Source organism: Paramormyrops kingsleyae, chromosome 8 (assembly GCF_048594095.1).
Source record: "Paramormyrops kingsleyae isolate MSU_618 chromosome 8, PKINGS_0.4, whole genome shotgun sequence".
In the NCBI taxonomy this organism is placed as follows: Eukaryota; Metazoa; Chordata; class Actinopteri; order Osteoglossiformes; family Mormyridae; genus Paramormyrops; species Paramormyrops kingsleyae.
The window spans coordinates 31,765,728-31,792,387 of NC_132804.1; the positions used below are offsets into that span (position 1 = coordinate 31,765,728).

At 42.8% G+C, this 26,660-nt stretch overlaps 1 protein-coding gene across 8 annotated transcripts in view; it reads left to right on the top strand.

Moving 5' to 3' along the window:
• LOC111835930 (serine/threonine-protein kinase WNK2-like) overlaps positions 1 to 24,586 on the top strand; it is a 46,829-nt gene extending 22,243 nt beyond the window's left edge. For 4 of the 8 annotated variants that reach the window (XM_023796739.2, XM_023796744.2, XM_023796745.2 and 1 more), the window contains 15 exons: positions 320 to 482; positions 1,538 to 1,654; positions 2,512 to 2,682; positions 2,921 to 2,972; positions 3,084 to 3,218; positions 3,515 to 4,197; positions 4,338 to 4,395; positions 13,074 to 13,150; positions 13,470 to 14,074; positions 17,685 to 17,899; positions 18,433 to 18,636; positions 19,017 to 19,115; positions 20,310 to 20,354; positions 20,772 to 21,043; positions 21,614 to 24,586. In XM_023796739.2, the coding sequence (XP_023652507.2) occupies positions 320 to 482; positions 1,538 to 1,654; positions 2,512 to 2,682; positions 2,921 to 2,972; positions 3,084 to 3,218; positions 3,515 to 4,197; positions 4,338 to 4,395; positions 13,074 to 13,150; positions 13,470 to 14,074; positions 17,685 to 17,899; positions 18,433 to 18,636; positions 19,017 to 19,115; positions 20,310 to 20,354; positions 20,772 to 21,043; positions 21,614 to 21,889 (3,172 nt within the window). In that variant the 3' untranslated portion in view covers positions 21,890 to 24,586. The remainder of the gene's footprint in view (positions 1 to 319; positions 483 to 1,537; positions 1,655 to 2,511; positions 2,683 to 2,920; positions 2,973 to 3,083; positions 3,219 to 3,514; positions 4,198 to 4,337; positions 4,396 to 13,073; positions 13,151 to 13,469; positions 14,075 to 17,684; positions 17,900 to 18,432; positions 18,637 to 19,016; positions 19,116 to 20,309; positions 20,355 to 20,771; positions 21,044 to 21,613) is intronic. The other 4 variants (XM_023796743.2, XM_072715681.1, XM_023796741.2 and 1 more) reach the window with 4 other exon arrangements.
• The last annotated feature ends 2,074 nt before the right edge of the window (positions 24,587 to 26,660 follow it).

The window sequence follows — 26,660 nt, forward strand, 5'->3', positions numbered from 1 at the left end:
TACTGGCTTTATTTTGCTAAATGTCTGTAAGAAATGGGTGACATTTTCCCTTCTTTAGTTGTAATTAATTATGACCGTCCTTGTAGGCAAGTCCATTTTGTTCCCCCTGCCTGTTTAATTTCTATGGATCTCTGTTTTCTCTCACATTAATTTGCATCACAGTTGTAAACCTGAATCCATGAGGAACCCTTGTGTTCAGGCCAGGGTCCTTCAATAAATTTAAAGTCAGAACGTAAAGATAATTTATGATGCTGTTGTAAAATGGCTCTGTAATGAAAGCCAGCCAGGGTTGTTTAAGCCGCTCCCTCACCCCAAACAGCCTGAATTCGGATGCTGCCTCAGGGAAGGAGCTGAGTGACAGCTGTGAGGGCTCCATGGGCAGCGGCAAGGCGGAGGGGAAGTCCAGGAAGCACCACCGGCGGTCAACGCGAGCACGATCGCGACAGGAACGCACCAGCAAGCCCAAACTAAGCATGCTCAATGTGGGTGCTAATCTGGCGTTCCACAGCACCCTTCCTGCAAATCACAGACAACTGCCAGCCATGAATGTCATCCAGTTATATTATTTAACTATAGCTATGTTACCTGCTTGACTGAGCAGGGAATACATGTCAGGTACTGCTGTATGCACAGTGATTGGTTTAAAAAAAATGAAGCTATTTAGAAGCTATTTTAAGAGCTCAGTCTATTTTTGTTGTTTTTGAGATGAGACTGCCAGTAACCTAAAGTCAGGCTTTCTCGTCATATGTGTACTACATTATTGGGAACCCAAACTCACTTAGTCCTCATGTAATCCAACAAAAAAAATAAAAATCCAAAACCCACTAAGTCCACAGGAATGTTCTCAAAACCATATTCTGTGGACTGAGTGAGCTTTGGAAACTTGCTCCTCATTTACTTAATTGGATTCCCTTCAGCAGTTCACAGTGAGTTTCAGTGGATTCATGTTTCTGAAGAGTCCTTAGTGTGTGTATGTCTGTGTGTATGAGAATGTGTGTGCATGACAATGATTGCCCTGTGATGGACTGGCATCTGTCCAGCGTGTTTTTGGAAAAAACAAAACGTATGGGAATTAATGTAACATCATCAAAATATTAAATGAATACTTACAACTTTTTGAGTACTAACCCTACAGATGCTCCATTACTTTTAACTTACTTCTCAAAGAGAGCATTTAACCTCCCATAGAGTTTTCATTGAGAAGGAGGTCATCAAACTGTCCTGTTTTATTGATAACTCATTGTTTGTGTGAGTACTCTGCTTACTAGCTCCTGTTGTTGCCACTGCAAGAGATACTCCATAAATAATATATTAGTCCAATTTTAGTTTTTTCCATAAATAATTTATTAGCACAAATAAAGAAGTTGCATATCATATATCAGATTTCTTTTTTTTAAAACACTTTGCCATATAGGCCACCCAACAGCGATATCCTGGACACACTCCTGTGGTCAACATACATGAGTGTGTCTTAGAACTGAAATTCTTTGATTTCTCTGATGATCTCCGCCCTGAACAAATTATGTTTACTCTCCAGGTCTGTAATACTGGGGATAAGATGGTGGAGTGTCGTCTAGAGACTCACAATCATAAGATGGTCACCTTCAAGTTTGACCTCGATGGAGATGCACCTGAGGAGATCACCACCTACATGGTAGGTTGTGATCAGCAATCGAACGCTAAGCCCATGTACTCCTGAGTACTGCGCTGTATCACTGCTTTGTGAATAGTATTGGTCTTTAGTTTTTACAATTTATCGGGGCTACAAAGTTTAAATATATACTATATTGCCAAAAGTATTGGGACATTTGCCTTTACACACATGAACTTTAATGACATTCCATTCTTAACAAATACTGTAGGCTTTAATATTGAGTTGGCCCACCCTTTGCAGCTACTGTATAACAGCTTCAGCTCTTCTGGGAAGGCTGTCCACAAGGTTTAGGAGTGTTTATGGGAATTTTTGACCATTCTTCCAGGAGAGCATTTGTGAGGTCAGGCACTGATGTTGGACGAGAATGCCTGGCTCACAGTCTGCACTCTAATTCATCCCAAAGGTGTTCTATCAGGTTGAGGTTAGCGCTCCGTGCAGGCCAGTCAAGTTCCTCCACACCAGACTCGCTCATCCATGTCGTTATGGGCCTTTCTTTGTGAACTGGTGCGCAGTCATGCTAGAACAGGAAGGGGCCATCTCCCAATATGAAATTGTCCAAAATGGCTTTGAATGCTGCAGCATTAAGAGTTCCCTTCACTGGAACTAAGGGACCAAGCCCAACCCCTGAAAAACAACCCCACACCATAATCTCCCCTCCACCAAACTTTACACATGGCACAATTTAGTCAGGCAAGTACCGCCAAACCCAGACTCGTCCACTGGATTGCCAGACATACAAGCATGATTTGTCACTCCAGAGAACACATCTCCACTGCTCTAGAGTCCAGTGGCAGCATTACACATACATTACATATACAAGCTAATATATTATATTTAAAAATGGTCTTTTGTCCTAGGTGGAGCACGACTTCATCCTGCAGCTGGAGAAGGAGATTTTCATTGAGCAACTAAAAGATATTGTGGATAAGGCAGAGGACCTCCTGAGTGAGGACACTGAGGGAGAGAGAAGCTCAGGACCAGGCAGCAGCCCCCAACCAGACCGTACACTTGTTCTCCCCGGAGAAGAGGTGCTTGCAGCAGATGCCACCATGTGGCATTCATTCTCCTGAAGATACACCCATTCACACAGGATGTGCTCATGTGTTCTCCCAGGTCATCCAAGCAGTTCTTTCTGTTTGGATGCAAACTATTTGCTCTTAAGACAAACCCACACTGCCTGAGAACATCCATCTGTATTTAACTGCTTCAAAGCTTTCATCTTCATCCTGTAGTTCAGACACTTACATCTCTGATTCTACGTTTCAGACTGCGATAATGACCCCCTCTGACAGCAAGCAGCCCGTCTATCAGCAGAACGGTAAAGTTGTGAGCCTCGCTCCTTGCTTAAGCGAAAGCCTTCAAAGGGACAAGAGGTTCTCCAGGTTGTAAGAGAAGTTCACCGGACTGGGAATGTATCTACACCTTGTAGTGCTCCACACGGGTAAGAGGTGGTTCATCATCTGCCCTGTGGATGAAAGCCCTACACCCAACAAGGAAGAGTTGGCTTCACCTGCTGCTTCAACTCCCCCTCCTGCTGCTATGAAAGGTAACCAGCATGGTATGGGTAAGCTCTCTTTCATATAACACACACGGGTAGATTTACTTTTCAACAAATTTATAAATACCGTTCTATAATCAGTTATGAACTGATGTGCATGGACATTAACCTGCACTTTTTAAAGAACATTACTGGTACACTCAGATGAATTTATGTACATTTGTATTTTCACACATGCACTCACACCATATTTAGTGTTACATGTGGAGTTTGTCTAGATTCCACTTGTTACATCTAGATTCCACACGTTATGTCTAGAGTCCAGTTTGTTTGTTTGCCTGTGTACTTGCCATTACCTCCAGAGGCAGTAAACAAAGACACATCTGAGCCACTGGCCAGTGCTGCCTCCCCACCTTTTGTGGCTGAGGAGATTACCCCAGCAGAGCGAGCTGGACCTAGCGTCACCGTGGAAGTGCAAGGAGGCACAGGAGAACATCGCGGCCTGCTCAGTCCCCAGTTACTAGACGAGCCCTCGGGTGTCCTCGTCAGAAGCATGTCTCCCATCCACACAGCCCAGCAGGCAGTGGAAATCGTTCGTGCTGCCACCGTTACAGACGGGGTCCCCTGTTGCCCCCTAGTTGCATCCCTGTCCCTGGAGGCAAACTCTATTCAGGGGGTGCCGCTGCAGGCACTGTCCGCTGTGGATGCAGTGACCACTGTGGAGCCTCCGCCTAGTGGACAGGGAGGCTCCGTGCAACAGCCCGTGGTGCTTCAACAGCCCAGTGCCACATCTCTGCCGCTCTCCCTGCCCCAGAGCCCTGCCCCGTCTCAGGCGGCTTGTCTCGGTGAATCTGATGGGGAGGGACCCCCCAGGGTGGGCTTTGTTGACAACACTATAAAAACCCTGGATGAGAAGCTGCGCAACCTGCTGTACCAGGAGTACACACCACTGCTGCCTGACACGCCTGAGTCCGCCAGTGAATCTGTCACCTCGACGCCCGGCCGCGAGAGGACAGGTGGCCTGCCCCGAAGAGGAGAACAGCTGGTGGGTACCATGTTCTCCATGAAGAGTTTTATAGCAGTGTCCCGTTGTCTCATTGGCACGTGCCTCCATACCCTGTGATCTGGCTGCTTTGGTGCTCTGCTTTTTCTACAGCTCTCTCATTTTGCTTTTTCTCATCTCAGCCTCAGATTCCTGAGCGGATGGACAGCCTCACAACTCTCAGTGACTCAGCTGTAACCGGTATGGAGAACCTTTCAATTTCTCATGACCCACCTGTGAAAAACTGTGAAAAATGGCTCTTATTCTGGTACATCTCAGTAGACACAGCATACATATGGTTTTTGCACCAGTCCACTTCTGCTGCTAGACACAATCTTGTTAGCATGATAACTCAAAAAATATTTGATGGATCATTTATAAACTTGCACATGCATTGTATGGGTGAAGAACTGGAATTAGTCAACTTTTGAGACAGATCTCAGTACTGCATAGTGATTGGAAAGAAAAATGCAGTTTTGCTCTTTACTGAGATAACTCAAAACAGTATTTGAAGGATCTTTTTCAAATTTTGTAGATACATTATATGGGTAAAGATCTGCAAGTTATCAAATTTCGATGCTGCAGGGTTGAACTTTGGTTAACACAAGGTTGGTTGAAAATCTGGAACTGATCAAATTTTTAGAGAAATTGTACAAAGAAAAGGGCAGCCTCAGACACATCCCATTAGCATGATACTTTCAAAAGTATTTGATCTTTTTCAAATGTAGCAGACACATTAAACAACACCTCAGAAGACATTTCACCTTTTGAACAGTGATAACTCTTTTGGTCTAGAATTTTATTTTATTACCACTTCACAAAAAATATATGGATGAGATCTATACCTATTTTCAATTTGAGATGGATTCCCCAAAATTGAAACAGCACAGCAAATTGAACACAGTAACTCTAAAAGTATTCCATGGATTTTTTTTAAATTTCCAAATATGCCTGTCACTATTATTACATAATCGTCTGATCGCAATTATTTGAATTGATCCCTATTATATTTTGCATAATCTTTAGAATCGTCTCCATTTATCTGTGTAAACATAGCTGGATGTGACAGAACCGTCAGATGTCTATCACTATTTCCAAATCTTTTTCTACCATGTAATGTTTGGCTGGTGCTTGTTTAATGACATCATCTCATTGCGTTTCTGACCCGATTCATACAACCTGCCCTATTTGTACCTTGCATGTCTGTGCATGCACAGCATTACACTTCGAGGTAAATTTTACGCCGGTGCCTGATTTGTACCACTTACTGTAGTTTCTAAACATTTTCATGACCCAGCCTGATCCCATTGGCGTTTGTGTTCTCTGTCTGTTTAATAAAAGTTCTGTATAGCGCCTGCGTGTGTGTCTTAGTCTTAGTGCGTGTTTATGGGTCTCGTTATGGTGGGATGATTTCCCTGTAAATTGGAGGATCTCTTTGTAGGAGTGGATGTAGATTAACATCATAGCCAGGATGAAGCAATTGCAGGTTAAGTATGGAGTAGGATCACTCCTGGCATTCACAGGATTCAATCCAGTGACCTTCCGATTGCTGGCACAGATCCCTAGCCTCAGAGCCACCACTCCACCCTGGTAATTGATGATAGTGTTGACCAAAAAACTGGAAATAGACAACTGGACTGAACACTTAAAATTAGGGATGGGCCGATCCACATTTTTTCAGTTCCGATCCGATTCCGATACACAACTGCCGATTCCGATACAGATTCCAATACAAGTGCATTTTTTACTTTGTTATACTTTATATATTATTTTTTTAAGCTAGTAAATACAGATGGAAAAATGTATGACAAAAAATATTTAGTAGTCATTTGTACTTCTTGTTTTAAACGTTTTTGAGGCATTTGCAGTTCAGTATGAATATCTTCAAAGCAAGTATACACAAGTGGCAAATGGTTAAAATTTTAACACAATTTTTCACCCATTGGTGTCAGCTCAGTTACACTTTGTTGCGATGGCAGCCCCTTGAAGGGTTAATCATGTAAGAATACAACTGATAATTTTATAACTGCATGGCCTCTAACCCAATGAAGAGAATAGACAGGGGAACTGAGACTGGGATGAGGTGATCTTGCCCGTAAATGGGAGAAAGCAGGAACTTACAGCAAGAGAACAGGTCAAGATGACCCTGTTCTAGACAGCAAGAGAACAGGAACCCATCATATTGCTGACACTCATATTTTACCCTTGTTTGGGAACATGCACACATACTAACTAGAGCAAAGTTAAAGTATGATGTAGTCACGTAGATGGAAAAGTACAGACGAGGGGGGCCACACCCCAAAAGGCCTATAAAGACCTAGAGCCGACCCCTAGAGTTCGAGCATCTTCTTGTACATGCTGAATGTATGTCGGATGTTTGCTCCCAGCTTGCATGCAAACTGTTAGAAATAAACTGGTGACTTGCAACCACTCCTCGACTGTGCAGTGAATCTCTTCTCATCAACGGACCCGGCGGAGTTCTGACTCCAACACCCTCTTGTACGGTGGCCGAGAGAGCTCAACACGCTGCAACTTCAAGAAAACACATGCAAACATAAAAAAACACAACAAATTAAGAAAACGTCTCCATCAGTTTGACAACACAGGCGCTGCAAATACGGAAACGCGCTGCAAACACACGAACGCGCAGCAAACACAAAAAACGCGCTGCAAACACAAAAAACGCGGTGCAAACACAAAAAAACGTGCTGCAAGCACAAAAAAAGCGCTGCAAATAGCAGGCACCACAACGGAAATGTTTCAGGGGGACCTCAAAAAGTGACGAACCCATCTGGGAGCTGATTATTTGTTCAGTGGCTTTTGGTCAGAGCAGAGGTGTTGTGCGTGAACTAAAAGGTGTTTTTTTTTAACAACCTGGGGGGTATTCCAGAAAGCAGGTTATGTGACATACCCGGGTAAGTTTAAGGGTAAGTTAGTGATAACCTCAACTTTCGGTTCCAAAAACGGAGGTTAACTTTCTGGGTATGTACGTAACCATAGCAGCTTACTCTCTGAAGATAACCTGCTACTGAGCAGGTTATGTTCCAGGGTCAGTTTGTTGCAGAAGGTCACTGAGCATGGCGTGCCCTTTTGATGACGGTCCTGTGGACGTGGAGGCATAAATTATACGAGGTTTTTTTCGCCGGGAGAGAGTTATAAGACCACGTATTGATATCTTTTCATTTCCTAATGATTATTTGAAAAAGCGTTATCAGTTTTCAAAAGAATCGTTCATTTACTTAACATCTCTTGAAACCGCACATTGCAAATGTCACAAACCCAAACCGCGGGTCTGCGCTTAGCACAGAAAACATTCTGTACACAGCGCTTCGGTTTTTTGCGTCAGGGCATTTTTTGTGCAATATGGGCGACGCAGAGCATGTAGGAAAGGCAACTGTGTGTAGAGCCGTTCGCACAGTATGTCTGGTACTTAACGCTTCTTACACACGTTTGTACAGTTCCCTGTCCATAAAGCTCTGCGTGTTATTAAAGAGGAATTCCACAGAGTGGTAGGTTTGTCCTTTGTAGTAAAATCTATGATGCATATTTAATATGTAGTCATACTATTTATATCTATAGCCTACATGTATTCATCCTGCACACACACACACTTGATACTTCCATATATGACTTTCTATTTCAGGGTTTCCAAATGTAATTTGTAATACATGTATAGTGACAATAAAAGGCATTCATTCATTCATTCATTCATAATTGGGTGCATTGATGGCACCTACATTCCTATTAAAGGTCCTTCAATAAATGAGGGAGACTATGTTGATAGATAGATAGATAGATAGATAGATAGATAGATAGATAGATAGATAGATAGATGCCTTTATTGTCACGATACAAGTACAGCGAGATAGCGTAGGAAATCTATTCATAGTATCAATGTGCAGGTAACTTGATTTTGTATCCTTAATTTTTTGCCTTGTTAAAATCATCAAACTCATTACTTTTTTCCACTAACTATAGGTAATCATTACAGGACAGTACAATGCTGGTTACCACTGGTTGCCCTCAGATGGGGTGAGGGGAGGTGGTGGTGGGCCCCCGCCAGTTAGACGGGCTTCAGCCTTTTTTCCATTAGCTACATGACAGAAGGAATATACTAAATCGTGTTTAATAAATAGTTAAGTGATCGTGTAATCAATTACCTTTTTGCAGAATGTTTTTGTGTTTCATTTTGACTTGGCTCAAAGTTCTTCTGGCTCCAGAAGGAATACACCTTATTAAATAAGAAACCATATATTCCTAGTCGATACACATTGTTATTTTAACCTAAAGAAATGAATGGCAGGAAAAGTAAATGCTTTCATAGTGATTTAACAGTCAAAAGGATACGGAAGGGTTACGTGTTTAATTATTTTTCATTATAATAAAGGGGGAGGCGATGTCAAATTTGCAATTTAATACACACGCATTTACTCTGTCCGTTATTTTTTGCCAAGCCAACTCTTTCTTTAGCCGATGCAGCCGTATTGCTTTTTTTCATTATTATTGGCTTAAATTCGTCATATGCGTGCATTAAAACTTCCAACTCCGCCTCTGTGAAGTATGCCGCTCTCTTTTTTTCACTTTGATTTTCCATTCTGACTCGTGAAATCGGCGATCAATTGAAAACGTCTTTATTTATGCACGGTGCACGCGCCTTAACTTTGGGTAACCAATAGGAGGTTGATTGAACTTACTCTTCTCAGGTGTTTTGGAACCGACATACTCATGGTATGCGGGTTTGGCGTATATCAACCCAGAGGTTAAGATTTACCAAATGGTAAGTTAACCAAGCTTTCTGGAATACCCCCCTGATCATACGATTCATTGGTCTTTTGGATATTATTAGACTAATCTGACGAATCACACACTTAACTGTGGAACGTTATTAATTTAATTGCCAATAAATATCTAAATAAATATATGCAAATAAATGACAAAATTCTGCAGTGCTTCATTAATGGTTAAAATCAGGTCAAAATTCATTATAGATTGATGGAAAAAAATGTATTTTACAATTTATTCAGACCCCTTAATAATAATGAACAACGGAATACAAATAAAGCATGCTAAAATCGGTAACATTGTTGTTTTATTTTTTTCCAGATCAAAATGTATTGTCCGTTCTGTGGCTTTCAGCGGCCAACTTTGCACAAATTTTGTAGCTCATGTGGGCGAAATGTTAGTTTTGTCGTGGAGAATGCCCCTAAACCTGCAGGTGAGGACCAGGGGGGTATTCCAGAAAGCAGGTTATGTGACATACCCGGGTAAGTTTAAGGGTAAGTTAGTGAATAACCTCAACTTTCGGTTCCAAAAACGGAGGTTAACTTTCTGGGTATGTACGTAACCATAGCAGCTTACTCCCTGAAGATAACCTGCTACTGAGCAGGTTATGTTCCAGGGTAAGTTTGTTGCAGAAGGTTACTGAGCATGGCGTGCCCTTTTGATGACGATCCTGTGAACGTGGAGGCATAAATTATACAAGGTTTTTTTCGCCGGGAGACAGTTATAAGACCGCGTATTGATGTCTTGTCATTTCCTAATGATTATTTGAAAAAGCGTTATCAGTTTTCAAAAGAATCGTTCATTTACTTAACATCTCTTGAAACCGTATATTGCAAATGTCACAAACCCAAACCGCGGGTCTGCGCTTAGCACAGAAAACATCCTGTGCATAGCACTTCGGTTTTTGGCGTCAGGGCATTTTTTGTACAATATGGGCGACGCAGAGCATATAGGAAAGGCAACTGTGCGTAGAGCCGTTCGCACAGTATGTCTGGTACTTAACGCTTCTTACACACGTTTGTACAGTTCCCTGTCCATAGAGCTCTGCGTGTTATTAAAGAGGAATTCCACAGAGTGGTAGGTTTGTCCTTTGTAGTAAAATCTATGATGCATATTTAATATATAGTCATACTATTTATATCTATAGCCTACATGTATTCATCCTGCACACACACACACTTGATACTTCCATATATGACTTTCTATTTCAGGGTTTCCAAATGTAATTTGGAATACATGTAATACATGTATAGTGACAATAAAAGGCATATTCATTCATTCATTCATTCATAATTGGGTGCATTGATGGCACCTACATTCCTATTAAAGCTCCTTCAATAAATGAGGGAGACTATGTTGATAGATAGATAGATAGATAGATAGATGTCTTTATTGTCACTATACAAGTACAGCGAGATAGCGGAGGAAATCTATTCATAGTATCAATGTGCAGGTAACTTGATTTTGTATCCTTAATTTTTTGCCTTGTTAAGTGTTTAATTATTTTGCATTATAATAAAAGGGGAGGCGATGTCAAATTTGCAATTTAATACACACGCATTTACTCTGTCCGTTATTTTTTGCCAAGCCAACTCTTTCTTTAGCCGATGCAGCCGTATTGCTTTTTTTCATTATTATTGGCTTGAATTCCTCATATGCGTGCATTAAAACTTCCAACTCCGCCTCTGTGAAGTATGCCGCTCTCTTTTTTTCACTTTGATTTTCCATTCTGACTCGTGAAATCGGCGATCAATTGAAAACGTCTTTATGTATGCACGGTGCACGCGCATTAACTCTGGGTAAGCAATAGGAGGTTGATTGAACTTACTCTTCTCAGGTGTTTTGGAACCGACATACTCATGGTATGCGGGTTTGGGGTATATCAACCCAGAGGTTAAGATTTACCAAATGGTAAGTTAACCAAGCTTTCTGGAATACCCCCCAGGTGTCATGCCAGGCTGTGGTAATATGAACAAATAATCAGCTCCCAGATGGGTTCGTCACTTTTTGAGGTCCCCCTGAAACATTTCCGTTGTGGTGCCTGCTATTTGCAGCGCTTTTTTGTGCTTGCAGCACGTTTTTTGTATTTGCACCGCGTTTTTTGTGTTTGCAGCACGTTTTTTGTGTTTGCTGCGCGTTCGTGTGTTTACAGCACGTTTTTTGTGTTTGCTGCGCGTTCGTGTGTTTACAGCGCGTTTCCGTATTTGCAGCGCCTGTGTTGTCAAACTGATGGAGACGTTTTCTTAATTTGTTGTGTTTTTTTATGTTTGCATGTGTTTTCTTGAAGTTGCAGCGCGTTGAGCTCTCTCGGCCACCGTACTCTTGTATCACAAGCTGCAGCGAGTTCGCGAAACAGTCCAATTTACTTTTTTAAGTTGCTTTTTTTGTCTCGCAAAGTTGCGTGCGCTTTGTTAAGTGGGATTGTCCATTAAACGCTATTCCCACCTCTTAAAACTTTATTTTACAAAGATTGCAGTGCTGTGCTACTGGTTTCTGTTAAAAGCGTAAAATACTCCCAGATCGTAACGTATTATCTTACGCTCCTCGTACTGCGAAGGGTATGCGCGTGACATCACAGCAGGCGGAAGTCACTGTACTCAAACCCACTGAGTAGCAAAAAAGACTGAGGGGCAGCGTTAGTGATTGATTTGAATGCCGCAAAAAAACACATGTTAAATGGGAAAGAGTTGTCGTGCGATTGATTGTACAAACAGATTTAACACGAAATTTTTAGAGATTGCCAAAAACTAAATGAGTAAGTATAGGACATGGATTGGTCACGCATGGCCGATACCCGATCTGTCAAATAAGTCTGGCAGGGGTCTGATCATGCTTCACAAAGCTGGATTTCTTGCTTAGCTGGATAACTTGTCAGATGTAAGGTACCCTATAGTTTAAATGAATTTTATCTTCGTTCACTTATATTTATGCAAGACTACCTTAATTCCAATAAATTATTTGGCTTAGTTTGCTGTAAATATAGACAATATGATTACCCGTAAAATGGCAGGATGAGCAGATAGGGCAGTGCAGATGTGTGAAGTAAAATCTGGCAGGTGGTATGGATCAGGGAGAGACAACATTAATTGTTAATCTTGAGGCATTCAACTTATTTGTTAATGTCATATCAGGCCTCTACAATTTTTGTTTACAAAGCTTAAAAGGCAAATGCATTTTTTATTTATATGTTCCAAATATTCAATATTTAGTTCTTTATAAGGTGTAAATGTCATATTCAACTATGATTAGGCTAACTCTATAGGCTGGTAGTGTTATAAAATGAAAAGAAAAAAAATAATGAAATCGTTAATCGTAATTATTTGTCTGATAATTAACTAAAATGTCATGATTGTGACAGTCCAGCCAAATAATTGGGAGTCGCAAGAAGATTTTCTGAATATGCTTTAAAGAGTTGATAATTTTTCAGACCCCCCCCACATTCCTGAATAGGACAAGCGGTTTCAGAAGATGGATGGATGGATGGATGGAGTTGATCTTTTTTTTCCTCCAGTCCATCAAAATTTATTGGTATCAGTCCATTAGCCTATGGGTGAAATTTATCACTCCCCCCTGCTTGCCAGACCTTGTCAGTAGTAGTCTGTTAGTCAGTTGGCAAAGTTTATCTGCCCCCCTAACTCGGAACGTCTTATCAGTAATAGTCGGCAAAATTTATGGTGTAAATTTAGGCTAACCAGGGTGTAGGGTAGGCTTGGGAGTTATTGTCGTAATATTTTAGATAAATACTGCAGTATTTTTGTTTAGTAATTTTATTGTTGGGACGCTCCATGCCAAGATTTCAAAATACTGGAATACTGCTGCGTTTGAAAATACTGTACACCACAGTATAACGTATGGACCATATGACGATATGAAAAATTAGATACCACCCAAGCCTAGTGTATGGAGCTAGAGATAGAGGTTGGGGGTGGTGTGGGGTGAGTACAGAATAGATGGGGAGGGGGGCTATGGGGCCATCTGGGGAATACATTGTTGTGGTTCTGACAGAATCTAGTTATTATTACTACTCTCAGCTGGCCATTTTGTTGTGATTGGCACCAATGATACTCTGGAACTGACGGGAAGTGTTCTGTTTTCAGCTCCTGAGTGGGGCCAGGCAAAGCGTTACATAGTCCCGCACTCTGCATCCTGTTCAGGGTCAAAAAGTCGCTTCAAGGTATGCTCTTCGAAAACAGGGAAGCTTGCCACAATACAAGGACAATTGCAGTAAACTACTTACCTCCTCCTGCTGTCACGCATGCTTATCAACACTCTCACATACTCAGGGTGGGAGTCTCTTTTTCAGGAAAAATGCTGGCCTTGTGCCTGGAGGTAGCCACCGCCCTCACTGTTAACTATGGGATTAAAGTTTCTCTACGACATTGGGATTGGGAACTGTTTGTAAACTTTTGATTTTTCTGTTCACCACTTAGGAGAGTGTTACTAAAGGGCATAAAGATTAGCGAAATAATACTCTGCCTGTGTTTCCCCCAAAGCTGTTTCCTGCTACGCCAGAAATCAGACAGCATCTGGAGCAGAATCCCAGGAGTTGGAGCCCCTATTCTGCCACAGCACCTCCTGTTGTTCAGGGCAGGGAAGAGAGCTCTGAAGCGAATCCAGAAAAGGGGGTAGTGCCTGTCACGAGCATCGGCAGATTCTCCGTGGTCAGCACTCAAGATGAGGTCACCCTGAGGGTACGCTGCAACAGGTATTCTGCCCCACCAGACTTCTACCTGGACCCGCCCCCACCTCCAAGACGGAGCCCCTCCCCTGTGGCCGCAGTGAGACCAAATTCTCACCAACGTTCTTCTGATTCTGGGGAAGACAGCAGCCCCATCAAACATCTGCCCGCCCCGCAGTTCCAGCGTCCCCCCAGTGAGCGCAGGGGCAGTGACCTGGTGAAGAAAGCTGTGGCGTTTCTGAAGAGGTCAGGGCGTAGCAGCAGTGTCCACAGCTCCGATTCACCTGCCCACGGCAGCACTGGCCACGCCCACATCGTCCACGCTGCTACTTTCCATTCCTGCTCCTATGTCAGCAGTGACAATGACTCGGAGTTTGAAGACCTTGACATCAGGAAAGAGCTACAGAGACTTAGGGAGAAGTAAGATAATTGTGTGTGTGTGAGACTGTCTCATCACTCACTGTAAAGTACTGTTAAATTTATTGCTAAATAATAGTAGAATCATACTTTTATTGTGACATAAGAGATTTATATCATAAGAAAAAGGTTATTCAGTTAAGGTTATGGAATAATGAGTTCAGATTTCATAATTCTAATAAGATCCAGCTTTTTTCTTAGCCTTTAAATATGAATGGCAAATATTGTTTAATGAAATTCAATGGGCAATTTTTAAGGCATTTTTATTCATAAGCTTATTTGATCATAAAATACCAGAAATGGTTTTTGTCAGCTGTTATGAACCTACTTAGTGGTTTCTTGGCACCATTTACCAACATTTCCCAAAATAATTCCAGATTTAAGGTGTCGCCTGCTGCATGGCGGCACTTGGGTCCCAATCTGAGGCGACCCATCCGGGGTAGGCACATAGAACAGCTTGTCTCTCCGGCAAGATGACCATCTTCCTCTGCTGTCAGGGGAGCTTCGTAAACTCCACATTCCGGTGGCGTCACTCTTTGAGGTCGCTCTGATGAACGCCATACTCAGGGAGTAGCTGTTGCAGCTCCTCCCAATGGTGTCTGATGTCACTCCTTTCAACGAGCATATTATGAGACTCAGGCTAAGGCACTCCTTGGATGTCTTGTCTGTTGTATCAGTGTATGCTCCGACCGCGATGAGTGATGTCTTGTTGAGCGAGATACTTTACTTGCAGCTTCACTTGGTGGTTGATGAGTGCCCACAAGGTGACACTCCTCTGGTCATGAGTGACTTCAATGTGACCACAGGCACTGACTATGGCTATGAGGATTGTGTCGGTCCCCATGAGTCTGAAGAACGGGGTGAGAGTGGCTCCATGTTCCTCGACTTTGCAAAAGGTCAGGGGCTGCGGGTTGCTGGATCCTGGCTCTGATGCCCTGATCCGCATTGTTGGACTTGATACTCTAATACTGGTAGTGTGGCGAAGGAGATCGATCAGATCCTTGTAGCCAGATGCTGGAGGCTCCTGCAGAACTGCAGGGTCTACAGAAGTGCCCGGTTTCTGAATTCTGACCACAGACTTGTTGTTGCTACTCTGAAGATTCAGCTTAGATCCAGTAGGAGTCTAGGAGAATGAGGCTGGACTTGGCCAGAATCCAAGATCAAGCTGTTTCTGATGAGTTTGCATGCAGTTTGTGTGAGGAACTTGCAGACTTAGGTGCGACTGCCGACTCTAATGTGATGTGGGAGTCCTTCCGTGATAAGACCCTGAAGGTTGCCAAGGGTTGTGTTAGTGTTGCTGGTGTTTCTAGAAGGAGGTGTTTCATCTCACAGGGCACTCTGGATATTATCAAGAGGAGTTGCAATGCATGACTTGGTGGCAACTCCAATCTTTCCCGGAAATTGAGGAGGACAGCTGAGAGGGCTCTGAGGGCAGGTAGGGAGGTGTTTGTTAGATGAATCTGTGAGCAGGTGACAAATCATCTGTGGTCTAGTGACCCATGTCCTGCTTACAGAGGAATTGAAGCATTATGTACATCTGAATCTGTTCCTCAGAGATTTGCAATCAGGGCTGATGATGAAACGGTCCTTACGGTTGACGCTGCAGTTGTGACCCGCTGGGCCAGCTTCTTTGAGCAGTTGTTTAAAGCTGATCCTCCGTCTAGGACTTTGGACATCTCTGGGTCCATGGTTCTCAAGGCTTATCCTCCAGTCAGCTGTGAACCACTCAATCTCACTGAGATTGCAAGGGTGGTGAATCAGCTGGGGGTGGGGAAGGCCACAGGGATCTGTGGTATCCGGGGTGAACTTCTCCAGGTTGGTGGTAAGGCTGTCCTCCTGGCATCACAGACAATCTTTGCTTCCATTTGGGAGTCAGGCGTCATCCCAGTTGACTGGAAGACGGGACATGTAGTACCTATCTGGAAAGGGAAGGGTTATCGCCTGGATTGTGGCAACTAGAGGGGGATAACACTGCTCTCAGTGCCAGATAACGTCCTTGCTAGGGTCATCCTTAACAGGATCCGTGATGACTTGCTCACCTATCAGTGGCTAGAGCAGTCTGGTTTTACACCTAAGAAGTCTACCACTGACCGCATCCTTGCACTGAGGGTTCTCATTGAACGCAAGTGGGAATATTGACAGAGGTTCTTTGCAGCCTTTGTTGATATTCGTAAAGCGTTTGACTCAGTTGATCGAGTTGCCCTGTGGGACATCCTGAGACTTTGCGGGATCTCCCCGAAGGTTCTGGACATCATGGGCAGCCTGTATACTGGTACAGTGAGTGCTTTGCAACAGGGTTGGGGCCATTCTGGAATGCATTCGTCAATTCCAATCCAAATCAGAAAATGGAACTGGAGTTGGAATTTAAATCTCCCTGAAATTCGAATTCAATTCCAATTCTGTTCTAAATAGTTTTTTTTTCCAATCCCAACTCCAGTTCCATTTCCTGATTTGGACTGGAATTGATGAATGCATTCTGGAATGGCCCCAACCCTGCTGTGCAAAATGGAAGGAGAACCTCCGTGTTCTTCCCAGTTCTGATTCCGGGATTTGCCAGGGGTGTGTTCTTACTCCTACTCTGTTCAATGCTTGCATGGACTGAGTGTTGGGCAGGGTTGTGGGGTCCAGCGGTTATGGGGCATTTTTTGGTGAGGAAAGTTTTACTGATCTTGACTTTGCCGACCATACTGTGATCGTCGTGGAGTCAATGGAGGCTCTGATCGGGGCTCTTGAGGGATTGAGCGAGGAGTCTGAGTGTCTGGGATTGCGAGTGTCTTGGATAAAAACCAAGATCCAGGTTAATGACTTCTTAGCCACAGCCATCAGTAGTGTGTCTGTCTGTGGGGAAGGTGTCGAACTCATTGAGAGATTCACTTATCTTGGCAGCAGCATTCATGTCTCTTGTGACTCTTCTTATGAAGTCAACAGACGGATTGGGGGAGAATGGGGGGTCATGAGTTCACTAGAAAGGGATGTGTGGCAATCCCGATATCTTTGCAAGAAGATGAAGGTCCAAGTCTTGAGTCCTGGTGCTCCCTGTCTTGCTGTATGGCTGTGAGACATAGACGCTATTCACTGAGCTGAGACGAAGACTGGACTCCTTCGGTACTGTGTCTCTTTGGAGAATCCTTGGGTACCGCGGGTTTGACTTTGTGTCGAATGAGCAGCTGCTACAGAGGTCCCGAATGAGCCACATTACCTTCATTGTGAGGGAGTGTCAGTTACGGCACTACAACCCTACAACCATGTGGCACGTTTCCTTGAGGGCGACCCGGCTCACAGTTTCCTCATTGCTGAGGACCCGAGGTGCTGGACCAAGCCGAGGGGACGACCATGTAACACCTGCCTGCGGCAGATGGATGGTCATTTCCAGAGGGTGGGACTGGACCGTGTGTCTGCCTGGTGGGTCGCCATCCAGGATCCTGAGGAGTTTCGCTATTAGTGGGTGCGGCAATGCGCTGCATCAGCGCATGCTCTTCAACCTGACCTGACCTGATTTATGTCGAAAGATGTGTTTGTGACAGGAAGTATCATTGTCACACATTGTCGAAAGACAGAGCTGTTTACTTGTCTTTTCTGATGAAATTATTATTACATTGTTCCTCTTTTTCAGACACATGAAAGAAATTACAGAGCTCCAGGCCCATCAGAGACAGGAAATTGAGACGTTGTACAAGAAGCTGGGTAAATCCGTGCCTCCCAGCTTGGGATTCTTACCAACAGCACCACCTGCTGGCCGCAGGCGGCGAGCCAGCAAACACAGGCTCAGAGCTGGGAAACTCCTCAATCCACTGGTTCAGCAGCTGAAAGGCGTGACCAGTAAAACCAGTGAGTCAGAGCATATTACCAGGAGGGGACAGCACAGCGTGTTGCTGATTGTAGACAAAAAAACACAATCTGTCAAATAACTAGTAGATGAAAAAAAACAATGATCCTTATACAGTCATTGACTTATGTGCTATCGAGTAGTGTCCCACCATAAACATCTCCCTTAACAGCTTTCATTTATTGAGAGTTGTCTGAAGCAGACTCAGTGAACGTTAGCTGACATATTTTACCAAGTGTGCCCCATGCAGCAAGAACTAAAACCGAAGTTGCTGGATTTATTTTTTTGTCTTCCAGAGGATTTAGGGAGCTGGAATTGTTCTACGTCTTATACCTATCTTGAAAGTCCATTTCATTTTCCCATATTTAAAATTTTTCATTTCTTTTTGCCATGTAGGATTTAAAAATAACTAAAGTTACTTTTCCTTGTAACTGAAACACTTCAATTTTTAGGCTTCCTTCTGTTGCTGTTTATACTTTTTAAAAGCTCTGATCATCACAGTCATGGCTACTCCAATGTCCCCTGTACCTGAAAGGTGAGCCCGCCACGACCTCGCTGACGGCTTCTGGATCCGCCGATGGCGCGTTCCGATCCAATGCTGGCCTGCTGCCCACCTCAACCTCAGTGCCAGTCCAGACTCAGCAGCCCTGCTCTCTCAGGGCCTCGCTCTCCACAGATAACATCTACTGTTCAGGCTTGCAGAAAGCAGGGAGGATGGCACACGGTCAGGCAGCCCATGGTAACCAGCTCTCCGACACATGCAACAGCACACAAATGCTTATTGGTACTGTAGCATATATATATATATATGCTACAGTATATGATTTTCCCCTTTTATTAGTTTGCTTGCATCCATCCATCTTCCAACATGCCAGTGTTTCATAAAATGCTATCAAGTTGATCACACATTAGGGTACCCCTAGTTCTGGTCTGTTCTCATTTGGGGTCCCTGCTTTAGGAATGGCCAGAAACTCCTAATGTAATAAAAGGTTTCTGTAGTTGATGATTGCTATGACCCTACACCTTATCCCAGGGACCACATGAGATATAAGGTGAAAGTCACATCTATATGAAGACATTTGGGGACTCCTTTAACTGCTTCTTTGTCTTCCTCCACAGGCTGGACCACGCAGCCTCACACACCAGAGAGATCCAGCTCCAAGTCCGGCAGCAAACCGCGAGCTCGATTCCTCAGTGGGCCCGTGTCCTTGTCCATCTGTTTGTATCCCTCTGCATGTTCCTCCACATCAGCACGTCCTCTGCCTCTCACCCTCCCTTTGGCCGACCGACCACCCCGAGCAGCTCTGTAGGGCTTCCCTCCGGTGCTGCGGCGGCCTTGGTGGATCTTGAGATGCGCTCTAGCTGCCACGGGCTCAAATGAGGCATGTGCAAGGAAGCCCAGATCTCCTGGTTCTCCACACGCTAAAAAACGGAGAGTGGTCGGGAAGTCAGACTTTTCCCTAACGAGCGGTGCCTTGTACACGTCTTCCCGTGTGCGACACGTATGTTCCATCATAGAGCTAGGTGGCGTGGTGTGGCGGTCTACTTAATTTACCTTCTTGGCACCCTGTGGTAGCAGCAGTCTCAAACATAACTGTAGATGCAACCAGAGACACTGAAGCAGATGACAGTGGAGTCACAAATCCTATAGCCTCCTGAGACCCGAGGAAAAAAGTGTCCTTCAGTTTTAGGTTATTTGTCTTTGGAGGAAATAAGACATCTTACAATTTAGATTTTTTCAAATTTATTTTTAATTTCACAGCATGTCCTATTTAGTGTACAACAGGAATAAATACTGTATGTTTCCTTACATGAGTGAAAAGATGCAAAAACAAAATGTCCACTACAATGGACATAAATGAATGGGTGGGGTCTCACACCTAGTCATAGCAATAGGTTTAGTTGTGGGCACAGTAGCAGATAGTGTCCGGGACCCACGGTGCCATAAAGCCATAGTAAGTAATGGTGCCATTTTAGCTGCAAGCCTCATTGCAGCTGCAGGGTCAGTTGTACATGCACACATAGTTGGATGTGCTCTTACGCCCTTGCATGTACCATCTTGGTCAGTGTGGTTTCTGTTTCATGCCTATAATCATGTTATCCTGTCAGCTTCTGAACAGCCTACCTGTAAATATTTAACTGCTGCACCTACTAATCAAAGCCTCAAATTTACACCTGTACCCCTAGCTCTAAGATGCCTGCTCTGCTTACCACGTCAGTGTTGGTTACCAACATGTGTCATTTAAAAAGGCATAATTAAGCTTTTGTTTTTTGTAGATCACCTGCCTGCTGTGCATGGTTCCCCGAGTACAGTGTAGTGTTGAGAGCATCTTTTAATCTCTGTTGGTATTTTTTTAAAAGCATTGTTCCAGCAGCCACTGGTGACCTGACTTAACCTTGTTTGTCTTCTAGGGTCCACCTTGAAAAGACTGTGTGTAGGCAAAGACCGCAGTAATAGTAACTATCTCTTTTAACTGTTACTAGTCTGTGCTTTGTTCTCATGAACTGACTGTTCTTGTTTCCTGAGTTGATTTGCTTCAGATTTTGGTAGGAAATCTTCATTTTTCCTAATAATAGGCATGACATGTTATTGACACAATTTGGCTGTTTTCCAGTTAGATTTTTCAATAAGTATGTAAATGATGTTGTTAGGTAATTAATCACAGAATGAAGTTGTTTATAGGAAAAAAAATGTTCACTGTTGAGGTAGCTTCCGTCAGAATTTGTGCTATGATTACATCTCTTTTGATCCCTCGGGAGCAGTGTAGTAATGCAGTGTAGTAATGCAGTGTAGTAATAAAGGAAAAAAAAAAAAAAAGTAATGCAGTGCAATTTCCGGAAAGGGGAGTGACCTCAGGACCTTCTGTTTGCCAGAGTCATCACAGAGTGGCGGGGTGGCCCCAGCGATGGTAAAGCAACCCCCAGATTCAACCCCCCCTCCATGCCAGCCAGGGCTGCCTCTGGCCCAAGCTAACAACAGCAACAACAAGAAAGGCACCTTTACAGAGGAGCTGCACAGGCTGGTGGATGATTGGGTGCGGGAGACTCTGGCAGCGAAGGAGGCCAAACCCCTTCTTGGTCTAACTAGTCCGCAGAGCCAGAGGCACAAGGGGGAGAGCAGAGCACCACCCTCTGACACCAGTGAGGTGAGCTTCTGGCTGGGGGCTAAAATGAAGATCTGAATGAATGGTAGTTTGAGTGGGCTCACAAACACGTTACCCAGTCGAGTGTAGAGACAACGGCAATATGAGTGCTTACACTTACCATCCTTTTGACTTCTGCTATTAGAAATCATTCGGCTTTTTTAAAGAGATTCCTTTAAAAATGCGGCCTTTCTAATGAAATCACTTTTAGTATTTTTGAGTTATTTATAAGCATGATAAGTTGGTCATTGTAGGCGCCATAGTTTTTAAGGACAATGAGCAGACCGCTCAGGGGGACGCAATGCAATACGACACGGCAGCGTGCGTCAGTGAATGGGTGACGCTCGGGAGGGTAACAGCTGGCTGTTTGGTCAATGAGAAGGAAATGAGAAAGAAGCTCCAGCAGAAGGGGAAACTGGGGATAAGGCACACAGGGGAACATAATTGGAGTACAACCAAACACTGGAAATTGTATTATCTTCAAAACTTTCTTGTTTGCGATACTGTGACCACAAGTAGAGTGTGCAAATGAGAATAAAGCAGTTTAATTCTTACTTTTTGTTCACTCTCTAGGAGGACTTTGGCAGTGTTCCCGGTGTAGGGAATGTTCAGCCACTCTTCTCCCACACTGTGCCCCCTACACTGGCATCCATGGGGTCCGGTTATGCCATACGTCCAACCGGTCCATTCGGAGAAGAAACAGCATGGCCTGGGATAGTTCCGGTTAAAATGCCAGGAGCTACTAGTGCCCTGGCCTTTCCTTCCATGACGAGTTCCAAGTCCCAGGCCTTTCCGCTGCCTTTGCACAACCGAGTAGAGACATTCAGCACCAGTGCAAACACCAGCTAGTCCTACTCTTTCTTTAAAGTGTTGCTATAATTAACTAGCCCTACTATTCTGAGCCACTGCACTATCCATCTTGTTTTATAAGTGATAGCTAATTATTATTATTATAATTATACATTAAATTATATTATATATAATTATTATTGAGTCTGCTATTTCTCCTCTATCGCCAAGTGTGGCTAATGCTAAGACTTGTTAGTTACACTCTTCCTTCGCCAAATGTAGCTAATGCTTATGTCAGCTGATTCAATTCCTCTTTGGCCAAGTTTTCACAACACTAGTCATAGGTGTATGCACTTTTCTCTGTTCCAGTATGGCTGAGAGACAATACTATCTTTTCTTAGCCCTGGTTCACTCTGTTACTAGCGATAGCTATCATCTTTTTTCACCTTCTCTCATGGCTAATGCAAGGACCAGCTGGTTTCCCAAGTCCTGTATGTTGTATTCTAGGTTCATCTTTTCATTATTTGTGGTGTTGGAGTGCAGCAAATGCTAGGACTACCTGTCCTCACTTTTGTCTTGTCCATTGCGGCTGATCGTTTGACCATAGGACTACCTCATTCACATATTTCCTTGAAAGTGCTGGGGAAAGATGGCTTGTGTGTGTTTAGAGTTGGGGATGAATAGTCCATGTTGTCAATGGCCAAAGGTTTTAAGTATATTTTCCTTTATTGAGTCAGTTATAGAAGGTATGAAGTGGCACTGCATCAGAAAAATTGCTTCAAATAAATATAATCGGAGATGGAAAGTGAATTTTCGCATCCTCTGTCTGAGTGTGGTAGGAGGCAGCCAGTAGTTAAAGCAGAAGGTTTGCATTAGATGAGGTTTTTCCACATGGCCATTAAGCTGCTGGTCCCTTTACTCAATGTAAACTTCAAACAGTCACTGTGATTTTTTCTTTTTTCATAGATATTTACTATTATCATTCATTTAGGAGACTGTGAGCTATTGATAGCTCTTACAGAAGTAGTATTCATCAAAAAAACTTAAACTTGTACTTGAGGTGACAAAGAGTATAAGTGCCTTCAACGATGCTTTTCAAATAATTCAGCAAAGGAGCATGTTGTTTGTAAGGTTTAACTCTTCCTGTGTACGTATACTTCTCATCAGTATAAATCTGCTTTGTGTCACAACACAACCAAATTGGAACAATATAAAGAGAAGCTACCTGTGGAGGATTTTTGGCTTATTTCTAGTGACACACATGCTGTTTAATAACTATTTGAAGACACCGTCTCTTGGGATGACATTGACGCAGATTACACTCAGTGGCAGTTTCTAGAATGGGCCCCATTCTGTAAATTCTATCATACGTGCATTTACCAGACCACTCTGTTTTGTCCAGTAAGTCATATTGTAATAAGTTATGCAATAATTTTATGAGTGATATATAATAATTACTGTAATTTTTTGGGGAGAGCATGAGGGTTCAGCAGGTAGCATTGTGATAGTCCCAGAATTGTAGATTTGATTCTCCACTCGTCTCTTGGTGTGTGGGGATTGCATGGTGCATATGCCGGTTTCTTCCAGATACTATGGTTTTTATCTACTGTGCAATGACCTGCCGTTCAGCTGAGCTGGTGTCTAAAGAATTCCTTGTTGTGCAATTGCCCTGCAGTGGATTGGTGCTGAATTTAATGTGCTTCATGAGACCCTGTTTGGATAAGCAGCTGTTGAGAAGGATATGTAAAATGTCAAGTAACCGAGTGCCACTGTCATTTATGTGATGGCTCAGGCATATTTTAGGTATTTATGTGGACTGTATGAGAGAGTAGGTATCACTCACAGCTGCTGATCTTGCAATATAGCCAAAGGTTGTGGACGAGAGTAACCCAATTGCCACAACAAAATAGATATACACAAGTACAGTGCTGTAATGGAAGAACCGCTCATACAATGAAGCATTGTAGATTTAAGGCAAGTGTAATGTATGAATATTATAGGCGTAAAGCATGTGTAGTGTGTGTGTAGCATACTTTAGGGTTAGAGCAGGTATGGTGTCTGCCATATCAGTCTTGAGCTATTATAGTATCCCCTATTCACTCTGTGACAGGATATATGATCACTTTATCCTCCTAACTGCACAGTTTATTTACCGAGTTTTTGTACCTTGATTTTGGCAAATTTCAGAAAAAAAATCTTGATACAGTGGAGAACCCAGCATGTTTTCTTCTAGTTTCTTCTACATGAATAAACGGAAAAAAGAACAAAAAAACCCATGGAAAACTCTGCACTAAATTTATATATTACTACTTTTTTTTAATAATAATTTTATTTTTTTGCAAGTTAAGGCAAAATTGTACAATACGAAAAACATTTGAAAATAACTTATTTTACTTTGTTATGGATATAATTTGCACATATTTTAGGAACCCTACTCAACTAAGTCTGTTTTTTTCAGAACCTCTATAAACATAGCAGTGTCATCGATAAATGTTTTTTTTTATTATTCATTCACCAAATGTCTATGTCATGCCTTTGAGTAGAATTAAACTTTTATAAAAATATTGCGCAGATTCTGCTCTCTACTGAAGTATTACTCCTGTTTCTCTTGCATATTTCTGCGCTGTGACCAAATACAAGAACCGTCACAGAGGCTTGCACTTTGTAGGATTGCTTCTACCTGCTGTATAATCCTTGCTTTTGGTCACAAACATGGAACCTGTTTAATGAGTTAAATAAACCTATTCAATTTCTGAATGTTTTTGCTGCCTTTATTGGGGTGGGACTAAATGTGTTTATTTTACTGACATAGTCTTCTTAAATGCATGGTTGCTTGATGGGTAGGACTTTTGCCTCATGACTAGTGGGGTTGGGGGTTCAAATTCCACCCAAACCCCCCAGGGAACCCCCTGTGCCAGGACTCCATCAAATCAGGCAAACCCCCTCAGCCCATGTCTCAGGATCCCTGGTGATTCCTGTTATCGGGCACATACCTCCCAGCGGTTGTGTAATTACCAGTGATGATGCTGTCTATTTTAGTTCCTCTGGCTCACCACTCGGACGCAAGATCTTCATAAGACTAATTCATACTTAACTTGCACTTTATTAGTTTATTAGCAAAGAGTGAGCCGACATAAATTTTAAATCATTAGGGAAAGCAGTGACACTAAAGGCACGGATCCAACTGGTGTACAAAACACACAGAACTTGTGTAACGTGGAATTTAAGAAAACAGAACTCCAGGGCTCAGAAGTCAAAAACATTCAAAGAGGCCAGCGTCAAACTCACGTCACATGAGGATGAATGGTTTACAGCCACATGTTCAGCCCATTTAGCCATGCAGCAGCCCAGGGAAGGAGGGAAACTATGAGCATAATAACTGGGGGCAAATCAAGGAAAATACAGGGAACTGAACGCGATGACCTGCAACACCTGCTGGCCAAACAGGGAAATGATGGACAGAATGAGACAAGACCAGGACCGATCCTGACACATACAGCGTAGCTAATTCGTGTTTCTAAATTTCCTATAGTGTGTGTCCTGCAATGGATTAACATCCTTGTCTAACATATTTACCAATGTGGTACTAGTCAGTTTTCTCCATTTTCCATCCTGATTGTGGCTTCTTCTGTAGTACAGATATTATTCAGAAGGACAATTAGGGTCCTTAAGATGTTCTAGCACACCAATTTTCCAGAGAATATTCCAATTTTCCAAGAAAATAAAAGGCTTTCCTGGAATCAGTACAACAGATGTTGAAGCTCATTTGTTATTTCTTGCTTTTTTCATTTGACCATCATGAATCAGCAATGATGTATTTTGTTTCCTTGCCTTTCCTGAATCTGCATGTAATTAGTTAATTCCTTTCCAATGTAGGGGTTTAGTTTTTATTGAATGATCTTTAGCATAATGTTATTGATATGTGATATCAAAGACATTTTATTATAATTTTTACTTTGTGTGGTACTGTCAGATACCCCTTTTTGGTTTTAGAATATGCAATGATCTCTAATCTGTAGTAGTTTTTTTTCTGTAAAATCTTGCCAAAACTTTGATCTTTTTTTTCTGTTGCATGTAATTTTTCTTACTTCTATGGAATTCTACAGAAATATTTTCTTCTTGTTCAGTTTAACACAGCAGCTGGAATTGCTTGCCAAATCAGTTCTGGATAGGAAGCATTTGCCTTCACAGGTTCTAATCATTTGGGATAACGTGAATTGAGAGCCACCATTGCAGTGGCCAAGCCACATATCAGCAAAATGAATAAAAAGGCTTGACTAGCCCCTTGCTGTGGAACATGTTTTGTGAACAAGGGAGAGCTGGCCCAAAGTTAAATTTAGTTGGTTCAGATGGGAAACCTTATTTCTGGTGTTGAATTGGGGAGAGATGTGTAATGAAGTCCGGAGGGGTACTGTATGTGTTATGGTGTGGGGTATGTTCTCTGCAGCAGGCGTCTGGCCTCTCGTACGGCTACATGGCAAGGTGAATGCTAATGTGTCTCAGAACCTCCTTTAACATGTGGCTCCTTCCCAGCAAACATGACCCAATAAGTCAGCCATTTTTATGCAAGACAATGCCCCTTACCACACTGCAAAACGGGTGAAGTAATTCATCAAAGCTGAGAACATCAAGCTGAAGAAATAGCAAGCCCAGAGTCCTGATCAGAACCCTATCAAAAATCTCTACAAGGTAACTGGGAACAAAGTTATGATAAACAAACCCAAATACAATTACTGAATTGTGGAATAATAAGTGGAACAAAATCAATTCAGAGTAGAAATTGGTTTTATCTTGCAGCCACTGATGTGCCAAAGTCATTGAAAGCTCTTCC